This window comes from Phalaenopsis equestris, unplaced genomic scaffold (assembly GCF_001263595.1).
Source record: "Phalaenopsis equestris unplaced genomic scaffold, ASM126359v1 Scaffold000519, whole genome shotgun sequence".
Lineage (NCBI taxonomy): Eukaryota > Viridiplantae > Streptophyta > Magnoliopsida > Asparagales > Orchidaceae > Phalaenopsis > Phalaenopsis equestris.
In genome coordinates this window covers 94,766-117,277 of record NW_018164959.1, presented here as the reverse complement: position 1 = coordinate 117,277, position 22,512 = coordinate 94,766, and the positions used below count along the sequence as shown (strand labels likewise).

General features: G+C 38.6%; 1 protein-coding gene across 1 annotated transcript in view; it reads right to left on the bottom strand.

Annotated features, from left to right (window-relative positions):
• The window catches only part of LOC110028657 (ER membrane protein complex subunit 10), a 65,766-nt gene that overhangs the window by 30,926 nt on the left and 12,328 nt on the right, over positions 1–22,512 (bottom strand). The window contains exons 2-4 of the mRNA XM_020730597.1: positions 17,177–17,239; positions 17,012–17,107; positions 9,480–9,527 (exon numbers count right to left, since the gene is read on the bottom strand). Of these exons, the coding sequence (XP_020586256.1) occupies positions 9,480–9,527; positions 17,012–17,107; positions 17,177–17,239 (207 nt within the window). The remainder of the gene's footprint in view (positions 1–9,479; positions 9,528–17,011; positions 17,108–17,176; positions 17,240–22,512) is intronic.

Genomic DNA, 22,512 nt, shown 5'->3' with positions numbered 1-22,512 from the left:
CAGTCAGGCTCTTGGGCTATTGCAAACCCAGAGTATACTTGAATCGCTCGCTCAACACTTGGACCAAGGTAGCTTGTGCTATCACGGGTTTCAGATTTCGCACCTCAACATTTCTTTCTGGAATCAAGTGGATGTACGTATGAAAATTCTCATTTGACCCTTGTCTAACTTGCCGAAGGTCCTGTGAGTTCTTGCAGGGTTTTTGGGCGTTGGCAAACTGCGATGTGAACATCTTCCTAAATTCAACAAATAAGGTGATTACTAATGCTGAGAGACCATTAAACCACCCGAGAGTTGACTCCCTCAACAATGTGTAAAATGGCAGACACTTCAGTGCGTTGAAGATCCTTGTATGGCAGATGGCTGACTCAAAGGAAGCGATAGGGTCGGTCGGATCAATCTGATCCTTGTAGGATTCCAATAAAGGAAGCTTGAATTTTTCTGGTGGCTCCACATCAGAGATATGCAGTAAGAACACATTATCCGGTTGGCGGTGGGGCCCAATGGTACAAACCCAACACTATCCTGGTATTGGTAGTCTTCAAGCCTTTATGCACGCTGAGCGGCTCGACGTCCTTGGGGTTCGGTTTCTTCTTCCCCGTGTGTTCTACTCCCAAGTTACTACCTCTTCCCCCGAGTAACACGCAGGTCAATTCTGTCATTTGACCTAACATCTGATCTCTAAGTTAGATCCGTTGTTGCACAAACTTTTTCGTACACTCCATATTTGCGGTATATCTCAAATGAGTTTTTCCCCGTGATGTCCTCCCTTTCTTGTTGATGGAATGTTTCACGCGCACCGCACCTTTTAGAATGTTAAATCCAGATTTCTCCTGTGAGTCACACTTAAGGAATAGAACGTAGGGCGGGACAGAGAAACAGAGAGAGAGAGAACAAGGTAAATGTAAGAGTTTATGTATGACGAACCAGCTGCCTTCTACTGTAGAAATGACTGACTATTTATAGATTTTGGGGGTGCCAAAAGTACAATTACATGTTTGTCTCCGCTTTTTAATAGGGGAGTTACATGTTATTTTGGGTATTTTCGTATTTATAACCTTATGACCCAATAACCTTATCGCTCGGTCGAATGAGGACCTTTAGTCAGCGGAAAGACTTTCGGTTGGAAGGTCATCAACCGGCCTAGATCTGAAGGTTGGGTTTTCAAGGGAAAAAACATGGACAAGGGCCGCCAGGCAGAAGGTATACCATCGTAATTTGACTGGCAATCCTCCTTAGACAAGGGGATCTATCAGAAGGATAGAGAAATGTTCCATGAGAGGCCCTTTGCCATTTTTTGAGGAGCTCCGCAATCGGCTAGGAGAACTGGTTGTGAACGATTGCCTCTAGGCTTGAGCACTTTCTATCTTTCATTTGGATGTCCTTTCGTTCGATCTACTTGAAGATTTGATAGAAGAAGACGACGTTTGATGTTTCTATCTTTTGACTATCCTGATACAATGTCTTTTGATTTTTGTAGTGAAACCCATTGAATCTTGTTTTTTTTGTCTTCCAGTTTATTGGATTTTTTCGAGATTTATGCTGACAAATTCTGATGTACACCACTATTAGAAGCCACTCAATGAATTTGTCCAGATCCATACAAATATCAAAATCCAGCAAATCAATCTTCACCCCAAATCACTCTCTTTTTTGGTGTTTAATGTCAAATAGGTAAATCATTGGCTCTTCATCACCGGAGGCCTGTTAGTGAAAGGCATTGTCTTCCTCTTCTCCAGCGGCTTTGGGTGACTTCATTATATTGCCTTCTCTCAAAATCAGCGAACCTACGCTTCAATTATAGGATCTTCCTTTGCAAATCTTTTGTGGTAAGTTTAACATCTCATTAGTGGATTCCATCCAACTAGCCGTTTTGGCCAAGGTAGGGGTGGAGATTTTTTTGGGTTGGTCGAAGGGAAGAGCGAGGGTTAGGATAGAGAAGGCAAATTATACATGTGGATTGATTAGGCGAAGCAGATTTAGGGATTAGAATGGACATTAATAAATCCCTAAATATTTAGGGTTTGTAGGACTCTAATGTCAAATGACACCAATCTAGGTTTTCAAGGTTGTGTTGAAAGGTCAATAAAGGGAGTGGGGTGTTGCAAGATAAAAAGAAAAGGGGAAATCTAAGAAACAACCTTTTTAAGGAAAAAAAAAAGAGGACAGTGGTTGTTATCCCTGATAAATGCATAAAGAAGAGGTTGGCTAGATTGGTGATACACAGGTGTAGGTTCCACCATATGCTCTGGATCAAGGTACAAACTCATCACTTGAAGGAGAAAAAGGTTACAGCTCTCCAAATGAGGAAACCAGATTACAATCTCCAAATATCATAAAACACAAACAAAAAAAAAAACACCCCGATATTGATGTTTAACAACGTATTTATAATAAAGACACCGAAATAAACTTAACATTATCCTAAATAAGGAAAATAGGGAACCCATGAGAGCCAGCCAACCCTCAGGGTCCTGAATCAGTTTCAGGGGTGACAATTCCATCACTTGGGCTTGCTTGGGCCAGACATGGAAGAAGCTTGCATCAAAACTACTTTATCTCAGACATTCAGAAGGCCCTGGGACAACAACAACATTTAGTTTGAAGGAATTGTTGAATTCAAGTCAATGGCCTTGAACCGACGAGTTGGTGACACTGGGATGCCAACATTTGAGCGGATGGGTTAAAGGAGATGAGAGCAGGAGAAAGTATTGGGATAATGCACTACAGCTAGAAGTCGTTGACCCCAAGCCAATAAATAATATTCAACTAACTAGTGTCGAGTTAGTGGAAAATTTATCAGCACATAGAGATGATAGAGGAAGCTAAAAGAGTTGTCGATAAGGTAGTCACCAAATGGTTAGAGGCTGATTATACTTTACCTTAAAGCAAATATATTGCACAACTAACAGTTTCTCAATTATATGCTTGGCTATAAACTGCTTAGGGGGACTTACCCTTCTCATCTCAAAGCTAGTAACCATTTTCAAGCCCATTTTTCCAATGCCAGACCCTTCATTATACTGTCATCTCATTTGGCGAAATTTAATATCACTTTCTTTTTATTTTTGTGAAGCTTTTGGCTTCACAGATTTTCCCATGTTACTTTGTAAGCTTGTTCGTTGAAAAACTACCTAGCTATGACTTCAAAATCATTTTCTGAACCCAGCTGAACTTGATCAAGCTTTAAGTTGTCAAGAGATCAGCAAAAAAGTGAAGAACCAATGTTAATCATTTTTAAAGTTCAGGAAAAGCTTGAGCATAAACTTAATTGCTAATAGCTAGATTTCAACATTGAATTGGACTACACTCGGCTTGGCCCAATAAAATTTACCAATTCATCCCAATAGCATAATATAAAAGAAACCAAGATCCAGATATTAAACATGATAAATTGACATTGACTTTGACTAATTCCCCTAATCAGAAAACAATCTAAACAGGAGTTTATAGCCAACATTAAAAAAACAATAAGATAGCTTTTAGGATATGGGACCTGATATACATGTAATCAAACAGGTAAAATATAAAGGCCATCCTGGTTCTGACACTTATCAGACAAACAATTACTTGCACTGTAGCGACACTGAAACCAGAACAGCTTATGTATAACTATAATGAAACAATATTGACAACATAATCAATGTGTAAATTGAATAAAAGTCCATATTCCACATCAAAATTATTACATATTGTTGGATTTTTAGGAAAATTTTATTATCAATATCTTTTATCATTAAGATTTTCTACTTTTAGAATTTAGATTATTGATATGTCATAATTCATGTTTCCTTCTTTTATCATGTGGAGCTATGACTGATATTATTATTTTCCTAATATGGAGGTCATCCCCCTCTATTCTTGTAATAATTTTCTATGAAATTGAAGATGAATAATTATTTTTTCCCACCCAAAAACAACATGGCACCAGAGCCGACTTTCATCTTCAAAATGGCGATCTAATCCGATCGATTGTCCACGGGTTTTGCTGCTTTGCTCCCGCCCCTCCCGGGTTCGCACAATGCCATCGTCTTCATGGCGGATCCCTTGCGTGACAGATGCTATTAGAGCTAGATGGGAACACAATAACTAGATTGCGGTGTTTAGAGACCCCTTGTGATACACTCACGATACAGTTGCAAATAGAGCCAGTTGGGAAGACAATGACTGGATCACGTCGTTAGGAGACCGGACATCACCTGATTCACAAGTTGAGCTCGCATTCGAATTAGGGTGTGTTTCTTTTTTCCCCTCGAGGTCACCACTGCATGTGTACTGCACTTCTCAGATTTTTAGCATGTCGTCCAAATCAACAATAATGACAGAGTTCAAAGAAATTCTACCACATCGATCAGTTTCAGTATTCTGAAACTACCTCACCTCACCCTACAGCTTCTCTCATGGTTGTATTTGCTGAATATTTTCTCAGGATTTATCACCTTACCTCGCAGTTATAAAACTTAATGGATACAACTACCTCTAGTGGACCCAATCTATAAAATTGGAGATCGACAGAAGAGGCAAATTTTGGTATTTAACCTGAGAAATTTAAAAACCTATTGTTAGCGATGTAAATCTAAAAAAATGGCAGTCCAAAAATTCTCTTGTGGCATGACTAGTCAACTCCATGGAACCTACCATAGAAACGACATATATTTCTTCCCAATGCTCAAGATATCTGAGAGATTGTTCGAGATCCCTATTCAAACTTGGAAAAATCTTCAAAATTTTTTTAGTTGAAAACTCAAAATTGAAAATCCAAACAAAATTAATGTGATGTTAATACATATTACAATGGATTTGTAACATTATGGCAGAAGCTTGATCATTGTTATAATGGCATTTTGAAGAATTAGAATGCTTATGCCCACCACAAGAAGAGAGGAAAAAATGATCAGGTCTACATGTTCTTGGCCAGTCTTAATTGGATTTTAGACAAAATCCAAGGTTGAATCATTCGTAGGAAACCTCTACCCTCGATTCGAGAAAATTTTTCTAAAATTATATGTGAATAGCCTTGAAGAAAAACTAAGAAGTGCAACACCAAATCTTCTAGTAACATTGAAAAAGAGAACTCAATTTTTGTGTCAAAAGAGATTGATACTGACAAAGAAAGGCGCAATGAACCATGGTGCGAGCATTGCAAAAAGTCATAGCACATAAATGAGACATGTTGAAAGTTTCATGGTAAAATTGTAAATTGGAATTCAAAATCCAAACGTGAAGGTCAAGCTTGTCAAGCTACTACTGAAGAAACTTAAGATCCGCCCTTCTAACTTGAATACGGTTCCTTTCACCTAGGAGCAATTAAAGCACTTGACATAAATTATTTCAATTTCCAAAATTGTTCTAGCTTCGTCTTGCTCGTTAGTATAGAAGGGTAAATCTTTAGCAACGCTTTGTTAGATATTATTCCTAATTTTTCACATTCTTGGATAATTGATTCTGGCAAAAGTGATCACATGACATGTGTTTTTAAATTATTTTCCTTCTATAGACTTTATGCAGGCAATAAAATATCAAAATTATCGATAGTTCACTATCGGTAATTGCCAAGATAGGAACTGTCAAACTCTCCTCATTTTAACCTTTCATGATGTTCTCCATGTTCAAATCTATCGTACAACTAGTTCATTAGTAAAATTACTAATGATCATGCTAAATTATATTTTTCCTATTGTGAGTTTTAAGGATTGACCACGCGGACGATGATTGGCAATGCTAAGGAGAAAGATATTTATTATTTTGATGATAGACTTAAATAGATAATATCAAAATACTATTTTAAATTTTGTTTATGTTTAAAAAAATAATGAAATTAAGTTATGACATTATAGGTTAGGTCTTCCTAATTTTCATTATCTAACATACTTGTTTCCCAAATTATTTCAGAATAAAATTATCTTTGTTACAATGTGAATTTAATCAGTTTGTTAAACATTATAGTGCATCATTTTCTCCACAAATATAAAAACTGACTACACCATTTACTATTATTCATAGCCCTTATTATTTTGAGAAAAAAATGTTCGTGACTTTTATTGATGATCACACTATGTTAAGTTGGGTTTATTTAATGAGAAAAATCGAAAGTAAAAATAATTTTTAAAAACTTTTAAACCATGGTACATAATTTCAAAATCATTCAAATATTATAAAGTGATAATGACCAAGAGTATTTGATAAATATTTTGGTTCAATTTTTTTTCAAAAAATGAATAATTCATCAAAACTCTCGTGCTGACACTCCACAATAAAATGACGTTGTTGGAAGAAGAAAATAAGCATATATTGGGGATAGCTTGGGCATTATTACTTATCAATAATCTGCCAAAATATCTTTGTGATGAAACCATTCTTACTGCTACATTTCTCATAAATAAAACACCCAATAAGGTTCTAAACTTTGGAAAATTTTTTAATGTCATTCAAAAAAGAAAAATTTCAAAAAATCAACTCACATTTTCTCTACATCTAAAGAAATTTAGGTGTATTGCTTTCATTCACATTCATCATCTAAGTAAAACTTGAACTCCAAGCTGAAAAAAGTATGCATGTTAGTTATGCTCATAGCAAAAAAAGATATAAATGTTTTTATCACAATTCTAAGAAAATGTTTGTTACCATGGATGTCACATTTTTTGAATTACAACCCCTTTTTTTTCTCATCATCTTTAAGGGAGGGGACAAACAAAGAATTGTCTACTAAGTTCCAAGATTTTCTCCAAATTAACGACTCTTAAAATAGTATATCCCCAACCTTGATTGTTCAAACTAAAAAATCAAACAATATTATATCAGAAGAGAGCGCATCGAGTATTTTAGATATTAAAATTCCTACAATGTCATCTAAAGATGCTCATAACAAAGAATAAACAGAAAAAAGAACTGTAACAGTAAGACTAATATTGTCTACTCGCAAGAGAGGATCCTTTACATTGCACAGAATCCGCGAACCTGCCAGGTAATGTCCTCACTAATCCTCTATTTCCTATTCAGTCCACTTCATCTTTGAGTTATAAGTCTTCTAGTCTTGAATCTGAGCCTAATTTGAATCTTGAGTCTAATGAGTATAGCCTTCCTGTTGGAGAAATGTCATGCATCCAAAATCCATTGTCTCATTATGTGTCATATGAAAACCTCTCACCCAATTTCTGTGTTTTATCTCACAATTATTGTGTATGGATATTCCGAGTACTGTGCAAGATGCTCTGAAAGTCCCTTAGTGGAATAAGGTTGTTTTCGAGAAGATGAAAGCTCTTTAAAAAAGGGCATATGGGAATTGGTTAATCTACCTAGAAGAAAGGCAATTGTTGGATACAAATAGGTGTTTACAATCAAATATAATTCTCATGACTCCATAGAATAGTATAAGGCTCGATTGGGTGTCAAGAGATTCACTCAGACATATGACATTAGTTATTTAAAGACATTCACCTTAAACACAAAACTAAACTTTGTAAGGGTTCTTCTGTCACTTACAGCTAATCTTGATTGGTCACTACAACAGCTAGATATAAAGTATTTTTAAGTTGGAACTTCGAGAAAAAAGGTATATGAATACAACTCGAGGATTTAGTGAGAAGGTTTGCACAAATGTGTGTAAACTAAAAAAATTCTTAAACAGGTTGAAGCAGTCACCGAGACAGTGGTTTAAGAAATTTACACTATTTGTTAAAAGTCAGGAGTATGCTCAAATGCAGGGAGATCATACAATTTTCTTTAGACAGTCAAACAATTGAAAGATAGTCATAGTGATTGTGTATGTGGGTGATATTATTTTTACCAAAAATGATGCGTATGAGAAGAACTGTTTAAATACTTTCTTATCAACTATTTTTGAAACTAAGGAAATAGGATATCTGAGGTATTTCATTGACATGGAAGTTGCACGATCAAAGAAAAAATAATTGACTCCCCACGAAAGTATGTTCTTGATCTTCTCAAAGAAACTGGGATAAGTGGGTGTAGACATGCAGACACTCCAATTGATTCCGATCAAGAACTAAGAGATGGAAAGGAATGTGATCCAATGAATATAGTTAGGTATCAAATATTAGTTGAGAAGTTGATATATTTATCACATATACGATCAAATATTGCCTTTGTTGTGAGTTTGGCAAGTCAATTTATAAATTCGCCCTATGAAAAATATCTCGAGCAATCAAGAAAATTCTCAGATATCTAAAAGGTACACCGGGTAAAGCTTTACTCTTTAAGAAGACCACACAAAAGAGCATAAAGGCATACGCTGATGCAGATTGAGCAAGCTAATTCATTGACAGAAGATCAATTTATGTTAATTGCACTTTTGTGTGAGGAAATCTACTTACATGGTGAAGTAAGAAATAGAATGTGGTTGCAAGGAGTAGTGTTGAAGCAGAATATAGAGCTATGGAAAATGGAGTATATGGGATGTTATAGTTGAAAGGAATTCTTGAAGAGTTGTACATCCCGATAAGCATGCTAATGACGTTATAAAGATACAATAAAACAGCCATAAGCATTGCAAAAAATCCAATGCAACATGATCGCACAAACAATGTAGAGATTGCTAGGAACTTCATAAAAGAGAAGATCGATTGTGGAGCTATTTACATGTCATTTATCTTTACTGCTCAACAAATAGCGGATATTTTCACCAAAGAACCGTTCAGGCCTAATTTTGAGTCATATAATCAACCTGGGCATGATAGATATCTATGCTCCAACTTTAGGAGGGTGTTGGATTTTTAGAATTTCTATTATTAGCATTTTTAGCCGACCTCACGTAGTGGGATTAAGGTTTTGTTGTTGTTATTGTATTATTAGCATTTTCTATTTTTAAAATTTAAATTATTAATATGTCATTATTCTTGTATTCTATTATTAGTATTTTCAATTTTTAGAAATTAGATTATTGGTATGTCATAATTCTTGTTTCCTTCTTTTTATCATGGAGAATTATGACTGATATTATTGTTTTCCTAATGATGGAGTCATCCCTCTCTATTTATTTTGTAATCATTTTCTATGAAATTGAAGAGGAGTAATTATTTTTCCCCTCTCAAAAACTACACAGGCAGAAAATTTCTCATTGTAGAATCATAAATGAGTTTTTATGGGTAGTTGTGGAGCTTCTGTGATAGAGCCACCAAATAATTAAGTCAGAGACTAACATAAACTAAAAAAATGCCACATTTCATCAGAATACAATTCAGCAAACGCATATGTTTGGAGCAAAGAATAGAGAACTGACTCAATTTGTTTGGCTTTGCATCTCCAAGAGTAAGCATATTCAAATAATGAAATTACAAAAAGAAAGCCTTTCTGTTCTTTTTTTTTTTTAACTTGGTATTGGAGCATTAAAATAAAACCAAAGCAGAAAAAAAAAGAACTCTGTATGCCTTATTGTTCAACTAAAGAAAAAAAAAATACTCTAGCTTCTGAAAGAAACCTTGGGGGACAAAGAAGTCATTTGGATAAGTTTTAGAAAGTACCGTATGGATCACGAAGAGTTCATCCAAGCTTTCCCTAGGTATGCACCTCTTGGAGAAAAAAAAAAAATCAGCAAAATGTTGCCTGATCCAGTCATGATAAGCAAAAAGTATGGAATCGATAATATATTTCCAGTAATAAGCAGTTTCCCACAATAAAAATCATATCAGCTAGAACAATTAGACTAAAGTAGTTCCAGACTAAGAAATCATCTAGTCTTATCAAGCAATTTTTTAGTAGAAAATGTTCAGTTCTCTTTAGTTAGCACTAAACTACCGCAAGCATCAGCACCCAGTTTTCAAGTCCGTACAAAAAACTATGGCAACCAGTTTAATCAAAAATAGAATCAGATGATTTTCACATTAGTAAGACCACTTCTGCTTAAAGAAATATACAAACAAATATAGATTATTCTTCTTCTAAAATGCATAATACACACACCCACACATATATATATATATATATATATATATATATACTCTTTTCTCCATCTAAACTCGCAAGTCGTCTCTCCAGCCCGACGATGTCGTTATGTTCGCCTTACCCGAAGACGACGACGACGTCTTCTTGTTCGCACGTCGTCTCCTAACCGACGACGCGCCTCTCTGCTCGCATTCGCCTTCCTGCCCGACAGACGTTTTCGTCTTGCAGGCGCCCGAAGACGACGACGTCTTCCTGTTTGCACGTCATCTCCTAACCAACACACGCCTCTCTGCTCGCATTCGCCTTCCTACCCGACAAACGTTTTCGGTTCGCACGTCATCTTGCAGAAGGACGCGCATGTCTGCTCGCAGCCTGCCCGACTGAAGCTTTCTTCTGGCATCCTGCCCGACTCTTTCTGTCAGGAACCTCGCTGCAGCTTAACTCCGACAGCTCTCCTTGCTTTGATAGCGCTTCTTTCTTCTTTGGTTGAGCCGGATAAAGTCTCATTTGCCCATGTGGTAGGTAACCCTCAGGTGGAGTCCACAGGTGGAGTTTGCTGTGGTATTTCCCTCAAGTTATAAGAAATGTTGCGAGGGTATAGATGATTGTCCTTTTGTTAAGGAAGTAGGAAAGGTGGAAAAACAATAATTTTTTTCTCTGAATCAGAAATTTCTGCAATGACGGAAAAATTCAAGTTTGCTCTCATTGAAAAATTTCAATGGAGACACCATCCTATGGAAGTTATCAGAGTGTTGATGATCTTAAGCTAATAGGTAAGTGAAAAGTGAGTCTCATGAATGAGAGACATTTGTTGATCCAACTAGCAGTGGCTGAAGAGTACACCAAAATTTTTTCCAATAAATGGTCTCCTAGCAAATCAAGGAAGTTACTCAAGTGGTCTCCTAATTTTGACCCAAATCATGAAACTCCCACTGTACCGGTATGGTTTAGTTTACCTGGTCTTAAGCTGCATTTTTTTCACCATCAGGTTTTCTACTATATTGGGGTCATCCTTTGGGATCCTTTGAAACTAGATCTGTCTGCTTTCAACCTAGCCAGACCCTCGGTAGCCAGAATACTTGTGAAAATGGGTATTACTTTACCTGATGTTACTAAACTCTAGCTGGGCACAACCCATAATGGTTATTGGCAACAAATCATTATGGAGCACAAACCTCCATATTGTACCCACTGTAACACTGTAAGATATTTGGTCATGTGATGTTTGGTCATATCTTTGATAAATGTCACAAGTTTCATCCAAATTTGAAATCTAAGGTTCAATTGAATAAGGATGGGTCTAAACCCACTGCTCTGGACATTTTAGTTCCATTTGGGGAGAATACTACCAGACAGGAGGTGTCTGTTGTCCCTGAGGACCCCCCATGACACTTCTGTTACTGTTACTGCGAGTGATGTGATGTTGGCACTTTCAAACCCCATAGAAAACAATACTAATGGACTATTACCTAGAAATGATAGTTTTCAGACTGATAATCAAGAGAATCTCGTAGCTCCACTCCTTCAAGAAGTATCCGGTGTAGAGACAACTCATACTTCACAGATACTAAAACCTATTGTGGGTACTACGGTTGGTATTCCTTCCGCTTCAGCTCTACCACCCCATCAGACTGATTCTTCGGAAGTAGAATGACAGGTCTATTCTAGGAGGAAGAAGCATAATGGAGGCAGACTCCAACTCGGGATCATATTGGATGATACATTGGTTACTACTGGCAATGGTAATCATCTTACTAACTTATTAACTTGCTCCTTCCCTAAAATTAGAGGCAGAGACAAGACCAAATTGGGAAACTCTCTAGCCACTTAATACTATGTATTTCGACACTTTAGGCTTTTTTTAAAGTATCTAATGTCTTCTTCTGTTTTTTCTAGTTTTGAAACCATTTCTGATTTTTGTGTGGGCAGAGTGTCATGCTTGGGCCCTCCCACACTTTGTATCTATATTTTTCTTTATATTTAATATATTAGCCTTTTTGGGCTTTCACAATATATATATATATATATATATAGGCTAATAAAAAAGATAAGATCTTAGGGCTCCTCCGACATCCCAAAAAAAGGCAATTTTAGGGCATCCAACAACCCGAAGTCCCTCATTTCACTTGAAAACTTCATGTTCCCATCTAACATAAAACTTTCTTAACATTAAACTTTAAAAGCTTATTACTCCTCTTAGTTTCTATAAAAGTGGAATCTCCCCAAAAACATCATTTAACACAGAATTCATGCTTACTGAATTGAGATTTTATTAAGGTGATGTTTGGTGGGCCAAATTAGGGGTATATTGCATTTCAAATTAATGAATTTTGAAATCCAAAGTTTGTTTGGAAGAAATTCAAATTCAATGTAAAATAATATTGTATTAGAAATTCAGTCATTAGTTCATTTTCTTTGAAATTTGAAATTCGGCTGATTTGATCGAATTTAAAACACACAGCTTAATGTAAAATGTTGTCGCCTGCCGCCTTTTCAGTAGAAAATGTTTGGATGGGTCTCTCTTGTTGACACTAGACTAGTGCAAGCATGAGCGCCAAGTTTTAAAGTTCGTACAAAAAAAATATATAAAAACCATTTAATCAAAAATAGAATTAGATGATTTTCACATTAGTAAGGCCACTTCTGCTTAAAGAAATATACAAACAAATATATCTTATTCTTTTTCTAAAACGCTTGAAATAAATATATATATATATATATATATAGACACACACACACACACACACGATGTGTCGCGTCTCCGCTCTACTAAGGTTTCGCCTCATGGCGAACCCTAACGTCTACTGCTTCGATATCTCTCGTGTCTCTGCTTCACCTTCGTCGTCGGCTTCTCGCGTTGTCTGTCGCTTTCTTCTGGGGCTAATTTTGCAGGGGCTCTCAATATGAGCGTCGTTTCTGCTTGAGCTGATTTCGCAGGGCTCCTCGTCTGTTTGCTGCAGGCTAAAGGGCGTCGTTCTGCTCAAGCTGAAGTCGCAGTCAAAGGGTTTCCGCTCCTCGTCTGTTTGTTGCAGGCTGCGCAAGGGTCCTCGTTGTTCGTGTCTGCTTCTGCGATTTCAGCGGGCTATGTCCTGTTCGCTGTAGACTACAGGGCATTGTGATTTCGCAGGGCTTGGGATTTCCGCTCCTCGTCTGTTTGTTGGAGGCTGAAGTGCGTCGTTCTGGTTGAACTAATTTGTAGGGCTTCTTCAAAGGGTTTCCACTCCTGCTCCCTATTTTCTGGATTCGACCAGTTTTCTGGATTCGAACTTTGCTCTCTTCTTTGCTTTCTTCACTGTTCTTAACGCCGCACCTCCATCTATTGGGAATGGCTTCGGACAGATCGTATGCTGCTTCACGCCTCAGATAAACGTAAATCTTGTTATTTTCCCTCCTTCGTTTGAATGGGAGGAGAATATCAAGAAACCTAATGAGAAGAATGAGAAAACCGTCCATTTTTTTACAAAAGCTGGAGGTATTTAACCTGCTTCCTCCTGTCGACTGGATTTGGTCAGGAAATTTTTGTATGGCCATCCCAAAATGGAGCTAATTCGTAAGGGATTTGAGCTTATGCACCTAGTTAGGGAGTGGAAAATTGGAAGACACATTCTCATACAAATTAATAATGAACAGAATTACAAGCGTTTATTTGCTAGAAGGATAATTTAGATTGATAACAGAACAATGAAGATTCTGAAATTGTTTGTGGATTTTGACCCCCAGATGAAACTTCCAATCATTCAGGTTTGGATTCGCCTCCCTGGTCTGAATTTTCATTACTGAAATTTCATTATTTTATTCAAAAAGTGTTGTACTCTATTACCTCAGCTTATGGTAAGCCACTCAAAACGGGCATTCCTACTTTTAATTTTTCTCGTCCATCGGAAGTCATAGTACTTGTTGAAAGAGACATCACTCCATCTGCTTCTGAGAAAATTTGGTTAGACACACAGTATCATGAGTATTGACAAAAGGTAGATATTTAATATTTTTCTTCGTATTGTTCAAACTGTCATATGTTCGGTTATTCCAGTTCTCAATGACACTATCTACATCCACACTTTCGACCAAAAAAGCACAGTGCTCCACCAGAGGCAGTAACATCTCCTCTTGAGACCAAAAAAGCACAGTGCTCCACCAGAGGCAGTAATTTCATCTCCTCTCTCCTCTTGATGAGCTCCAAATTATTGACACTATTGATCATCAAAATGATACCCTCGAAGACGTCACTATTCTTGCAGGCAATATGACAAACATTCAGCCGTCTTTGGAACCTCCTATCGTGAATGAGAGGAAGATTCTTCAGACCTCACTTGCCCTAGAACCTATCACCATTATTACAGGTGGCAATACTTCTACTGTTTCACTACCGCCTCATCAGGTGGAGCAAGATGTAATTGTTACTCATGTTCATGGGGATAATGTTGTGCAACAGTCTACACCTGTCCGGCCAACTTTGGAACAATTTATTGATCAGATGAGTCAACCATCGGATGAGGAATGACAGTTCTACACATCCAGAAGAAAGAAGAAGAATGGAGTCCTACTTGAGCTAAGGAATTTGATGGATGATACTTTGGTTATTTTGGGCAATGGCACTCACCTTACTTATTTGTTAGCCGGCTTAATTCCGAGAACTAGAGGCAGAGGGAGGACTAAAGTAGGACTTCCCTAGCACTTTTGCGCCCTTTGATGACTTTTTGGTTTTTTACCTTTATGTATTTTTGTTTTATTTGGGTTTTGTGTGTGTTATATTGTGTGAGTTGGGCTTTCTTTTAGGCATTCCCATACAACTTTTCTGTATTTTTTTTGTTCTAATATATTAGCCCTTGGGCTTTTTCTAATATGTATATATATTATTCTTTATATGGCGTCTTCTGCTTCGATTTCGCTTTGCTAAGGTTTCGTCGATTTGCTCTTCGTCGTGTTTCCTCCTTTCATCGTGCTTCGTCTGTGTCGTGCAGCATCGTCTTTGCCTCGACTTTCGTCGCGCATCGTTTGTTCCGCGACTATTTCGTGCGGCTTTGGTCACGTGACGTCTCCTGTGCAGAGCGTATGCTTTGCTTTCGCCTTCGCCTCAATTTGCCTCGACTTCGTCGAGCGTCTCCGCAGCTGTTTTGTGTGGCGTTTGGTCGGGCACCGTCTGCGGTGCAGAGCGACACAGAAGTGGGGTTTCCTCTGCTCCTCTTCTTGTAAGTGTTGATGGCTTCGGGAATTTCGTATGTCGCCGCTCTTGTTGGCGACACCATCACTTGCGCTCCTTCTTCGAGTATGTTCCCGCAGCGATACCATGACCCTCTAGCTCTGGGCGTTGACACCAGATTTCTAAAAAAAGGATCCTGTAAAAATGGTAATCCTGCAATCTTTCTCTCTGACGCCGAGATCGCCGCCTTAGCTTCATCCTGCCGGTTGGTCTTAGTTGGAAAGTTCCTCTACGTAAACCCTTAACTCGAGGTAATTCGAAAAGAGTTTGAGAAAATCCGTCTGAAAGGGGAATGAAAGATTGGTAAACTGGGCAGAAGACATGTTCTTATCCAATTATCAAACGATGAAGATTATGCTCATTTATTTGTGAGAAGGCTCGTTCGAATTGATAACCGTGTAATGAAAGTTTTAAAATGGACGGTCGACTTTAATCCTTCCACTGAACCTCCTACCATCCCTGTATGACTGTGCTTTCCAGATTTAAAGTTTCATCTCTTCAATCATGAGCTCCTTTACTCCTTAGCTTGGGTATACGGTAAACCCCTCATAATTGATATTCCTACACTTAATCGGAGCAGGCCTTCTGAAGCCAGAGTTTTGATTGAACGAGACATTACTTTACCTTTTCCGTGGAAGATCTGGATTGGCTCACAGCATCAGGGTTTTTGATGGCGGGTGGAACTTGAACAGGTCTCACTTTACTACACCCACTGTCATATGTTTGGACACTCTCACTCTCAATGTCACCATAGGCATCCTCCTTTAAAACTTCAGAGTAAGAATGTTACTGAGCCCACTGCCCCAACTCACACCTGCCCCTCCACCCCTGAGTGCAATCCACTGGCTATTGAAACATAGGTTGAAACGCCATATGTTCTTCCTCCCATTCTCCCTCCTCTAAATATCATTTCTCCTGTCATTGCCGCCTGTAACCCTCTTACCACCGGAGATCCACCCCCTATTAATACTGTTTCTGTTTCTGTGAGTGACGTGTTGTCGGATGGTTTAGCGCAGCTGGAACACGTCACAACTCCTCACCCTCGGGAAGCCCTATGTGCAGAGGAGACATTACATACTTCATATACCCCAGAGCCTATCAGTGTTTCTACTGCGCATCTACCACCTCATCAAACAGAGCAAGTGGTTATTGTTTGTCAGGCGCAAGGAGCTCAAGGGGCTCATCAGCTTATACATGCCCGACAATCTGTCGATCAAAACTGATAAGATGAGTCAGTCTTCGGATGAGGAATGACAGGTTTACACATCCAGGAGAAAGAAGAAGAATAGAGGTCCACTCGAGCTTAGGAACTTAATGGATGATACTTTAGTCAGTTCGGGTAATGACACAGTACTCAACAATTTGTTAGCTGACTCCCTTCCTAGAACTAGAGGCAGAGGCAGGACCAAATTGGGTCGTTCCCTAGCTACTTGATTCTGCGATTCGGCTGTTTTTTCTTTTTTGGGTTAACATGTATCTTTTCTTTTTTGAGATCTTCGTGTGTATTGTACCGTGTGAGTAGGCTGCCTTTTATGGGCCCTCTCATCCATTCTATCTGTATATTTTCTTTATTATATATATAAGCTAATAAAAAGGTCAGATTCTCCTCCGACATCCCAATAAATTTTAGGGGAATCCAACAAGTCCCTCATTTCACTTGAGAGCTTCATGTTCCCATCTAACATAAAATTTTCTTAATATTAAACTTTCATGAATTAGTTATCCTCTTCAAATTTATATCAAACAGAGAAGACCATAAAACTGGCTTATAATTAAACAGGCATCCGGATGAGAAATTTAGCACTACTTTGAAGAAAAAGATGTTAGATTACAATATGCATGACAAATCCTTATGGTTGTTTTTGAAAATGTGCATATTAACGGTATAGAACAAAAGATTAATGAACTTACAGCTCGGACAGATGACATAATATAGCCTTTTCCAGGAGGATTCAGCACATTAGAAGGCACTCTAATTGTAATAAAATCATCTTGTTCCAAAATCCTCTGCAAGAAACAAAATCAACCGAATTTTTTTTCTTCGTAAGAAAAAACAATGAATGACCTTAAATTTACCTTAAAAGCATCCTTTTCTACATCTGACAGTGCAGTCCTTGAAAAGCGAAGCTTTGTAAGGGTCTGATGCAAAAGAATAGTTCAGTATGTTATCATATGAAAATAAAAAATTATGAAATACATTAAACATTTACACACTATTACTGATTGCAAGTGAATCTTTTCTATGAAGTTTAAATAAGATGAAAATCTTATGAAATATAAAACCCAGTTAATAGTCTAAGGGCTTATAAAAACTTATGGAATTAAATACATTAAACATTCACACCAATAGCAAAACTACATACTATAAGAGTGTGCCATATCCATTGCCGCTAACATTGATTGACCTCTGTAACAACTATATATCAGAAACACGCCTTTCAATAGATAATTTAATGAAGTTTGTATGGATTGCTTTCCTAAATTTAAACAAAAATTCAACCCGATAGTACAATAGCTAAAGAAATCATAACATGACCTTACAATCGAATTTGGTTTGAGTAGAAAAACACACTCTCAATAAAATATCAATGGTAAAAGCAATCCCAAACTAATCATGCTATGTCCACTATGTCCACGAATAGCAGCAGTTGATACAACCTTACCACGACAATTGGAACTATCGGATCGAGAACCTGAGAACTTGAATTAAGAAAAATTAATCCGGAGTTAACCCAAAATAACAATAAACAAACAATATTATTACTGGAAAAGACAATCGGCAATACAACGACACACTGAAAGGGAAATAATAACAACAGATGCAACACTCCCTCAACTAGGGTTGTAAGCCAAAGGTGAAGCGGGTGGTTATGCGGGATGGACAAGTGACGGTTGGTTGCTATTGGAGGGCAGCAGGTTGGAAGGAGAGACTGCGCTGGAGTGGCAGCAAGTAGCATGATGAGAGGAGGTGGGATGCTACAAGCTAGAAGATGGGGGTGTCAAGAAAGTGGTAGGTTGCAGCTGTGATGGGAAGAAAGAAAAAGGGTGTCCGGCTGCAGGTGTGGGAAAGAGGAACAGCAGGAAACAGCTGAACAAATAGCATAAATGTTGTTTAGGGGCTGTCAGCGGCAAGGTTGAAGGGTGGACAGCCAGGTGCTAGCAGTAGGGTGGCAAGGGCAGCCAGAATGGTTGGGAAGGGCAAAATGGAGGGTTAGTGGCTTCTAGAACAGTAAAAGTGTTGTTTTGTGAGACTGCAGCGAGGAAACGTGGCGGCGGAGTTGGTGAAGGATAAATACTCCCTCGGGAATGAGCCACAACTGGAACACCACTCAATCCTTGAAATAAAATCACCACCTCAGATGAACTACAGTTGGAGCACAACCCGCCTTTGGATACAGCCCTAGAAGGGATAATATGGAAACGCCGACGGCTATCACAACAAAAAAACATATGCAAAAAGTATTGGCCTAACAAAGAAATAACATATTTATAGACATGGGCTCAAGAAGAGTGGACCACCCTGCAAATAAGAGGAAAGCCCATGCATGGAAGGGCAGTCGATCCTATGCCTAGACAGAGCCGATCCAGCGCAACTATCGCGGCACTCGTTGTGTTTGGGGTGTGAACGCTCCACGTCAGTTTCCCAATGTTGGGAGAGCTTTGACCTCAGTCGTCAAAACTTTTGTTTTCGTGTTAAAGGTGGTTGGGTTGTGGTAACCTCCCAGGATTGAAGGATCTTCAGCTGTGACCCGAGATGCTCCCAGTTCCCACTGGCGAATGCACTATCCTCTAAAACACCCGAGAAATTTTTTTCATTTGTGAGCATACATCCATAACCACCCAACCTTCTGGGAGTACGCTACTGAAACGAGCTGGGACTTCATGTTATGTATGTTCTGTTAAATCCTCCCATAGTAAAACAAGGTTGGCTCAACCTGATCTTAATTGAGGGCAGCTTGAATCTTCTAAAACGATGGCGGCCATGGCGGTAAACTATCAAACTGGATGTCCTGAAACTCTCTCTATACTAGCTAGCTTGTGTCTATAACTGGCTCTTCTATCTCGATGTCCTATGTCATAGCGAAAACTGATCCAATTGGCACTTTTGTACTGGCAAGAACACATGTAATTTCGAACCCTGCAGAAGATAGGACTATGTGCTTGCCATCTTTAGTGAAGGAGTAGGTGTTCTAGAATTTGTAATGCTGAGTTTGGCGATCAAACTATCACGGTCTCCCTAACAAAAGGTGACAAACATCCATGGGCACCACATCACACCAAACCTGATCCTGTAACTAATCCCCGATTAAGAACTCCACAAGGCATTGTTAATGTTGACATTGTTCTTTCACTTCAATCACATTAGGGAGTATGGCTAGAAATGCCAATGAGTAATAATGCTCAACTTGTTCGTCATCTGTGTAGACGTCGCATTCTTGTTGCTACCTCCATCGACGATGAGACTGCATATATTTCCCTTTTATAATACATCAGGTGTGGAATAAGTTTTATCAAAGCCACTGTTGATCCCTCTGTAGGACCAGTCAAATCACAAACATCTCACCCTCATCCGGTAGAAGTTGATAGTTGCTCTTGCTTTCAGTTATCTCTTCGTTGCTAACTTCCTTCAGTGCACCCTTCTTGATGAAGAACACAACTCGGCTCACTGGTCAACTGAAAATGATGTGTCCAAACGCATAGCATCTAAAACATTTCCTAGCAGGCGGTAGTAAACGTGTTGATCTTCTCAGACTTCTTCTCACTCTAGATAACTCTATCATTTTCCTGATCAAACTTCTCAAATGTCTTAGATGTGCTCCTATTGATGTTTCCATCTGTCGGTGGTTTTCTGAATGGTTGTGGGTGTCTGCTCTGCTTCGGTTGTCCCTCCACATTTAGTGTCAAGTCTGAACGTCACCCAAAGTCCAATATGATTGTAGTTGAACCATGTTGCTAATGGCGAGTTTCAGACCTCCCAAATACCTAATTATCATGTGCTCCTCTGGCTTTGTCAAATTACATTTCAGCTTAAGCTGTATGAATTCCAAGGTGTACTCTATTGATAGTTTCGTCTGCTGCAAGTAGTGGAGCCTAAAGCAAAGATTCTGACGGTTGATGGAGGTAGATATTGTCACTGCAATTCTCTTTACATCTTCTCCCAAGTAGTAATCTTGTTCCATCCTCTATTTCTCTCCCTCTTCAGGTTCTCCCACCACAACAAGATACACTTCTTCATTTTGATAGCAGCTAGTTTCACCTTTCAGACATCACATCTCCTTATATTCAAAGGCCCTCACAACGGTCTGCAGCCGGTCTATAAAATATATGGATTCATTTTCCCCTTGAAATCTAGTAAGTCCATTTTCACTCCTGAGCCTCGGTACCCTCTAGCAGGTACTTCATCTATATATCCTCTAGCATGCACTTCCTCTATATCCTCTAACAGACACTTCATCTCTATATCCTGTAATAAACATTTCATCACTCGGCTCCTCTGATAATGTATCTCAAAACATCGCGGTCGGAAGGGATTCAGATGTTTCTCTCTCTCCTTGTCAAAACTCACCACCATGCTCGACGGTGACTCTTCCTAGGTCCTTTCTACTAGTTCAGCGAGCCATTATAGCACTCGACAGAATTCCCGCTGCATCCCATCCATGCTAAAATCCTGATCAAGTTTCGATAATTGTCTCCTTGGCGACGTGATAAGGGTTGGGGTGTGGGCAGCTGGAAGGGAGGTGTGTACAGGTGATGTAAGGTAGGAAAAAAAAATTTGAGTGGAGTTAGGGTTGGTTGTAGGAGAGTGCTAGAACACTATCATAGAACTAAGGCTGAGCTAGTTTTGATACCAAATGATACCGAAATTAACAATACGAAGCAAACAATATTATTACTGGAAGGTTAATAGGTAATACAACAAAATATTGAAAGGGAAATAACAACAACAAACACAACACTCCCTTGACTAGGGTTGTCAGCTAATGGTGAAGACAGATGGTTATGCGGGATGGAAGGACGATGATTAGCTGATGTTCGAGGGTTGCAGGTTGGAATGGGGGACTGCAGTGGAGTGGCAACAAGTAGTGGCGATGGGAAGAGGTGAGATCCTGCAAGTTGGAGCATAGGGGTGTCAGGGAAGTGGTACGTTGTGGTTGTGATTGGGGCGAGAAAGGGTGGGTGGCTGCAGGTGTGGGAATGAGGAACAGCAGAAAATAACTAAACAAACAGCAGATGTGTACTGTTTGGGGGCTGACGGCGGCGAGGTGAAGGGGTGGACGACTAGGTGGTAGCAGTAGAGGCAGTTAAGGGTGGTAGGAATGGTTGGGAAAAGCAATGGAGGTTTGTGGGTACAGGAACAGTAAAGTGTTGTTTTGCAAGACTGCAGCAAGGAAATGTGGCAATGGAGCTGGGGAAAATAAAGACTCTTTCAGGAATGAGCTATAGCCGGAGCACAATTGGACTTTTGGAAGAAAATCAACACCTCAGACGAGCTACAGTCGGAGCACCACCCACATTTGAATATAGCTCTAGAAGGAGAAATCTGGAGACACTGACTGCTATCCCGACATGAAAAATATGCAAAAAAAACTAACCTAAACAAAAAGAAATGACATGTATATATAAAGAAGAGTGGACCCCGCTCCAAATTGGAGAGAAGCCCATGCCTGAAAGGACTGGTCGGTCTCTCCTTTGCCTGGACCAAACCAGTCTGAGGCAAATATTGCGGCACAACACCCTGCATCACCATTCAACAAGAGCAACATTTAGAGCGAACCAAAAAGTACAAATATCAAACAAGGAAAGCTCCAGTTTGGCTAAAGGATTATGTTTTCTGAAGGGGAATTGTCATCACCATGGCCATTTGGGATCCTAAGGAGAAACATAGGATATCTAAGGAAAATAATAGCTATTAATTTTTTGCATCATTACTTTTCTTTTCTATTTTAATTGCCTTCTGTTTGCTTAAACGACATCTTTGTCTCTTGAAAGTGCAAGAGAAAGATATATGAAAACCATCGAAAAAAGAGGAGCCGATGAAATAGTAAATCATTCTTATTTTTTCCCAATTTTCAGGGATATTTGCAGATTAAGAATATCATCTGTTCATTGGTTGATTTTGTAAATTTCACACCCTGAATTTTTTTTTAACAGTGGTGGCATTATAAGAACAATTCGAGAATCAACCTGTGACTTTGATAAAAAATCAAAAAAATATTCTTCTTTAAACTTACAACTACAATAACATGAAAATTGTGAAATTAATTTAGAAATGAATGAATACCTTGGATGGGGTAAAGATAGACATTTGATTACACATTAAAGCATCAAAGTCACACATAAATTGAGTCAATTTGATTAGATTCAGAATATTCTTCATAACATGCTGATAATAACAGGGAAATAAAATAAGA